Below are 6,714 nucleotides of genomic sequence, written 5' to 3' on the forward strand. Positions count from 1 at the left end.
GAAGCACAGCGCGTTCCAGGCTGACGGAGAGGAGAGACAGCCAATGAGAGAGCAGAGCCGGCGAGCTGACAGCTGCCACAGCCAATCAGAGTGCGACTGAGCGGGACAAAACCATTCGTCTCACTGCCGCTTCAATGGAATGTGTGGAGGGTTCGTAAAGACTAATGTGGCACTAATAGACATAATGCGTTTAGAAAGACGTTGAAAGTGACAGGTTTCACTCTCATGATTAACATTAGGTCAGAAAGGGCTATTTTTTTTAAATTATATATCTATAATTTAGCCCTTATATATGTGTGTCAGAAAGAAAGTACACCCAGTAATTAAAAGCTCACAGCAGTGGTGAAAAATAAAGTATTTAGAGCTACTTAACTGCATTAGACAAACACACACACACACACACACACACACACACACACACACACACAGAGAGACATTATATCATCTCCAGCTGAGAGGGAATATTGTTCTTCACTGTGTATATCCTACAGCTTCAGTTAGGTTTTTCCATAAAAAGAAAACGATCGTCATGTGACTCATTCTTAGAATCTACCCAGCAGAATATAAAGCAGTCACATTTGGCTCAACATTAACCAAATACACCATTAACTGCTGATTAGAAGTTAATACGTGAGTAGTAATCCAATAATGTAATCTGTGTAATAATATTTCAGTCTGGACAGCACTTTTCTGTTCATACTATTTGCTGATTATACTTTTATGTACTTGAATAAAAAGATGTACTTTATGGTGTTTTAATAGTGTGCTACATTGTGTGATAGTACAATTATGGAAGGATGTGAGTTCTTCTTCCACCGCTGGAGCACAGTCTCCATACTCTGAGTAAAAAACTTGCTCCTTTTATAATATAAGTCATGACATGAGACATGAGACTGAAGCTCATAAGTAATTTGGATTGCAGGAGCTGTGTCGCTCCACTCAACAATTTCCTGATGCACAAAAACTAAACAAGAACAAACAGTACAACAAACCACTGAAAAACAAACATTGAGGGGAAGGCCCCACCTTGGACCACAAATGTGTCATTCATATGCAGGTGTGCTGGTGAAGTCTTGAATAATTTACAGGTAAGAGATGTTATCAGGTTTCTCAAGAAAATCATGAGAGCGTTTAAACATACAAAACAACAATCAGTCTAATAAATAAACACGTCACCGAACTTCCTGTGACAGATTTCTGGGTAAAGTCAGCTGATTTTAACTGAATGAATGCTGACTGGTTAAAAGCTGGTAGCATTGTAAAGGGTCAACTTTTTTATTTAGTTTTTTATTTTAAATCCAGGAGGTTGTCAGGCTGATAGCCATATGCTCAACATTGTTTTTACATTTCATAGACAACCAAACATTTTCCTCACAATATCAGCACACCAAGGGCACAAACATGAAGATTATATACATGATCACTGTTGCTGTGTGAGCCTGTCAGCTGGCCCCACCGTCAGCTGCAGTGTCACTTACCAAACTTGTGTACAGGCGCTGACACATTCTGTACATGGCTCCTTATTTTACCAGCCAATGAGCAGGCAGGGCGGGGGGCCACACCCTCCGCGCACTGCGCTCACACGGCGATCCACAAACGCCATTTTGAGTGTGGACGAGTGCTGCAGAGGGCTAGGATGAGCAGGAAGCAAGCGAGCATTTCCAACAGGCAAACTCCACAGTGCATGTAATGAAGGCAGCCTGCAGGTGGCTGCAGAGGCGGACGTGCACGCGCTGCACGCCTGTAGGTCGTGCGTCGCTCGGTGTCGTTTGCCACACCTGTCATGGAGGACAACAGCTCCCACGTTGACAGTTACGTATCCCTGTGACGTTGCACCGGGAAGAACATTACTTAACCGACATTGATCGCGCACACCACCGCGGAGACTCATCGGATCGTCAGATAAAACCACCATAAAAAGGTACTGTACACCTGGATGTTTAGCTCAAGAGCTCCTAAAGAAGGAAAAGCGGCTTCTTGTTTACTCTGTTGCACGAAAAAGTTAACTGAGGCTGTTTGAAGAGCGCTCATAAGTGTGTTGTGATAAATGTCAAACATGGAGCTGACAAAACCTACTTAACACCCAAACACCTGCTGTCTGGCCTGCATGTAGTGATAACAGTGTGATAACAAAAAGAAAGTGTGCTCCCAGCCTACTAAAAAGCACTCCACGTAAGTAAGAAAGGAAATTATAATGTGTGTCATACTTGGACCAAGTTGCCTCATTTTCACTGGTCTGACAACACAGCCTTATAATTACATAACAGTGTGTCATAACTTTTAGATTTATTGTCCCAGAGGGAGTTTAACTGGGAAACGTGCTTTATAAATGTGTAATCTTGAATATATATTTCATCTCCTTTCCCCCTCTGTTCAGTCTACATATGGCTCTCAGAGGTGCTGTCACCCGGCTGCTCTCAAACAGCCAAAAATGTGCTGCTGTCAGTTTGTCCAGAGCCCAGGGCACCGCTGCTACCTCTCCAAAAGGTACATTTCAGCAGGTGAAAACAGAAATAAGCCGTGTGAATGTGTGGAAGATAATGTTAAATCCACAGGACTCAACACTTTTCATCTTTCAGATGCTGAAGAAGTCAAAAAGCCTGCAAAGTCACGTAAGTGAAGCTCGAACCTGATCTGTCCAGATTCCATCACATGTTCAGTTGCCACGTGTTGCAGTGACATAACAGCTGCGTGTGTGTGTGTGTGTGTGTATATGTACATGTTTTGACATTCAGCCAAGGTGCCATTCAACTGGCGGGACGCCCTGGATCTCGAGGGTCAGCTGACAGAGGAGGAGACCATGATCCGGGACTCGTTCCGTGACTACTGCCAGGAGAAACTCATGCCCCGCATCCTCATGGCCAACAGACATGAACGTAAGCAAAGCGCACGTCTACGATCGGAGCATACAGAAGAGTCATATGTGAGACTGTACAGATTGACATGTTAAGATCAAATAACCAGAGCACAGCCTGTCTTTTAGGTGTTTATGCTCATGATCTAGACTAACATGGTTTCAGATTTTGGCTCTTTACTCACTTCTCAAGTTGCAAAAAGGGTTTATTTTCTGATAAATATATCACTCTCCATTTTCCCGACATGCACGGCGCTACAGACTTCCACCGTGAGATTGTCTCAGAGATGGGAGAGTTGGGCGTCTTGGGCCCAACTATTAAAGGTAAACAGATCCACGTCATCTTTATTTTGTCACACAGAATATGAAGATTAGTAATTGAGGCCTTTGTTTTCAGAACATTATCTGTGTTCTGCAGTATTTCAATGATCTTCATGTACCTTTACACTTTCTATATGTTTTTATGTCATTTTGTCCTTTCAGCTACTTCAAAACGCTGCGTGCAGTCTTGTCATGTTTGGATTAGGATCACTTTACACTGTGTTTTATTTCCCCTGCAGGGTACGGCTGTGCAGGCACTAGTTATGTGGCGTACGGCTTGATTGCCAGAGAGGTTGAGAGAGTGGACAGCGGGTACCGGTCAGTCATGAGTGTCCAGTCTTCTCTGGTCATGCACCCGATCAATGCTTACGGCACAGACGCCCAGAAGGAGAAATACCTGCCCCGGCTCGGTGAGAGTGATGTTTTCCCGCATTAGTGCACAACATTTGTAACACTGCAAAGGACGGCTTCAAGATTGTCCCTTGTGTTTTCATTTGTCTTGCAGCTCGTGGAGAAATCCTGGGCTGCTTCGGCTTGACAGAGCCCAACCACGGCAGCGATCCCAGCAGTATGGAGACCAAGGCCAAATACAACCCGTCCAGTGGCACCTTCACCATCAGTGGAGCCAAGACCTGGTAGGTAGACCGACAGACAGAAGAAGCACTGGCTGTACAGAGGGAGTGTTTTCTTAAAGCTCTCTGTTTTCCCACAATGGGACGAACATGACGACACTGACACCAAACCTGGACAAAGATCTGTGCTTTAGATTGCTTTGAGATGGCATTTCAGCTCAATTAAAACTGGAAACTTGGGTGAGAAATGTTTGAAATCTTTTCTTCTTGTTGCTCTCTTCCTCTGATAGGATCACAAATTCCCCCGTGGCAGATATCGCGGTGGTGTGGGCCAAGTGTGAGGATGGCAGGGTGCGGGGTTTCATCTTGGAGCGTGGAATGAAGGGTTTTGCCACCCCCAAGATCGAGGGCAAGTTCTCGCTGAGGGCGTCCGCCACTGGCATGATCTTGATGGATGAAGTGGAAGTTCCCCAGGAGAACCTACTGCCCAACGTCTCTGGTCTGGCTGTAAGTGTCTACTCTCGTAGATCAACTAGTCTTACTTAAATATTACAACATTAATGTCACAGCGTGCTGACATCTTGTTTTGTTGGTGAACTTTGTGACCAGGGTCCCTTTGGCTGTCTGAACAACGCCCGGTATGGCATTGCATGGGGAGCTCTGGGAGCTGCTGAATTCTGCTTCCATGCTGCACGTCAGTACACTCTGGACAGGTACGTGATATTCTATCTACAGTACGTGTTGTCTCTAGAGTCAAGGTCACAGGACTTCTACAAACCACAAAGGGCCAAAAACTCAAAATTCAGCTGTCCAGTTGTTCAGGAAAGATCCTCTTGAAGATACTCGATGAAGATCTGTAGGAGTCAGAAGAGCAAAATACTTTATTGTTGACAACAAAGGGGAATGTGTTCAAAAATGCACAGCAGGCAAGTCTGAAGGATTCCCACTTTTCAATTCAGTTTTACACCATTAGGCCATCTTTTGGCAGCTGATCTGCCTTGGATTTTCCCTTTCTTTCCAGAGTCATTACACCATTATTTCTGACCTAAATACCCTTTTTTTAAAAAGGTTAAGAAATTACAATATAAGTAGTAAATACATATTACAAAGTGTAAAGGCGTACCACACAATAATATTGATAATACTGTCATTAGGTGCACTTTTAAGATTATATCAAATCATGGTAAGATTATAAGAGCATTCAATCCATCAGCAGTTATGGTAAAACACACAAATATAGGTTATAAGGGAATACATGCTTTAAGGCCTTTGTTCAGACAGTAAGGTTATATGAGGTTACCAGAGTTCAATGCATCACACAAAGAAGCAGCAGCTGCCAAGACAACTGCCAGGACACCTGCATATGAGTCAGAAGACAGTCCCAGGAAGCCCTGATAAGAGTGACCACAAGGATGCTCTATGAGCCTGGTTGATTTCATGATTTCTCTGTCTCTTTACTTCTACTACAGTTTCACACTTCAGCAAATCAGCAAATATCACAGTATAACTACTATCAGCTACCATTGGTTAGTGTTTTTCTCCAGTCATCACATATCTGTTAGAAAAAAATTCTACTACAGGCTCTATATACATAAGTTATATCCAGTGAAAAGTGTGAAGATGAGTATTATTGTACTGTGTACATCCAGATTGTCTCCTTGTGTTATGCCAGCCTCAGCTTTTTTAAAGGAGGATTGGTTTTCATGTCTTTCTACCCTCCAATCAGAATCCAGTTTGGGGTGCCACTGGCCAGGAACCAGCTGATGCAGAAGAAAATGGCTGACATGCTGACTGAGATCACCCTCGGGCTGCAGTCATGTCTGACCCTGGGAAGACTTATTGATGAGAAGAAGTGAGTCTCCTCTTTCTTCTTGTTTTGGCCTCTGTTAGCTTCTCGTCCTCCTCTTATAAAAACAAAAAGAACAAAAAAAAAATGTTTTCCTTTATAATGTGTATGTTTCCCATAACAGAGCGGCACCAGAGATGATCTCCCTGCTGAAGAGGAACAGCTGTGGCAAGGCTTTGGATATTGCCAGACAGGCCAGAGACATGCTGGGAGGAAATGGCATCGCAGATGAGTACCACATTATCCGTCACGTCATGAACCTGGAGGCCGTCAACACATACGAGGGTAGGCACACACAAGAGGATACATCTAGCCTTCATTTTTAACATTTTCAAAAGTACCATCAGAAGGGAGCGTTGTAGTGAAAGGACTTCAAACTTAAGCTGCAGTTACGTACTCACACCAGCAGAGGTCAGCAGAGCAGAGAGATGGAGACATTTCTCAGAACTTTGTCCACTTTTGATCAATAAATGTTGCCCAATTACTTTAAAGAACTCAGAAATGTGACCAAAGATGTCTGAGTGAGGTTTGGAAAACACCCAAAGTGATTTTTACTGACATATCTTGCATCTCTTCATGTGGAAGAAGCTTTGTTTCTAAAGCTTTTTCATTGTTCTTTACAGGAACTCATGACATTCATGCCTTGATCCTGGGCAGAGCCATCACTGGACTGCAGTCTTTCACTGTTGAGAAGTAAAGGTTCTCCACCATCTTCTTGAAATGGACTTGATGTGGATTTGTACAGTGCTACAAGTGGCCTCTGAGAAACACAGCCTCACTCGGCACAGTTATAGAGTATGTGTAGAAACATGTGGGGGACGTCATCTGCCTCGCACGAGGAGCTTTACCTGGTGGGACAAATTACAAACACCTGCTTAAATTTATATTTTTTCAAATTTCTGACTGGAGACAGTTCTCTCTGCCTGTTTGGCATCTTTGGTGAGAATGTAAGGTCAAGCTAACAATGCAATGGGTCCAACTGTCATGACACTTTTACAGTGAAGATGCATGAAATGTACTTTAGGAACTGATTGGGCAGTTCATGTAAAAGTTGTGGCATTATATTTGGTTTATTTTGTGATAACTGAATATGTAAATAAATGGCTTTGAATGAGTGAGAA

At 43.3% G+C, this 6,714-nt stretch overlaps 1 protein-coding gene across 1 annotated transcript; it reads left to right on the plus strand.

Annotated features, from left to right (window-relative positions):
- The first annotated feature begins 1,584 nt into the window (after positions 1-1,584).
- On the plus strand, positions 1,585-6,714 carry gcdha (glutaryl-CoA dehydrogenase a). The gene is made up of 12 exons (XM_076729458.1): positions 1,585-1,921; positions 2,378-2,487; positions 2,580-2,612; positions 2,736-2,876; positions 3,116-3,178; positions 3,415-3,585; positions 3,681-3,810; positions 4,038-4,254; positions 4,357-4,460; positions 5,474-5,599; positions 5,718-5,878; positions 6,217-6,714. Exons 2-12 carry the CDS (start codon positions 2,385-2,387, stop codon positions 6,288-6,290), a joined length of 1,323 nt encoding a protein of 440 aa, XP_076585573.1. The 5' UTR covers positions 1,585-1,921; positions 2,378-2,384; the 3' UTR covers positions 6,291-6,714.

This window comes from Chaetodon auriga, chromosome 4, assembly GCF_051107435.1.
Source record: "Chaetodon auriga isolate fChaAug3 chromosome 4, fChaAug3.hap1, whole genome shotgun sequence".
Classification (NCBI taxonomy): domain Eukaryota; kingdom Metazoa; phylum Chordata; class Actinopteri; order Chaetodontiformes; family Chaetodontidae; genus Chaetodon; species Chaetodon auriga.

Bases quoted from the DNA above. Each gene is read 5' to 3' on its own strand.
- gcdha (XM_076729458.1), top strand. From the start codon at position 2,385: ATGGCTCTCAGAGGTGCTGTCACCCGGCTGCTCTCAAACAGCCAAAAA. The intron at 3,586-3,680 runs GTGAGAGTGATG...TTTGTCTTGCAG, and splicing joins GAAATACCTGCCCCGGCTCG to CTCGTGGAGAAATCCTGGGC. The intron at 5,879-6,216 runs GTAGGCACACAC...TGTTCTTTACAG, and splicing joins GGCCGTCAACACATACGAGG to GAACTCATGACATTCATGCC.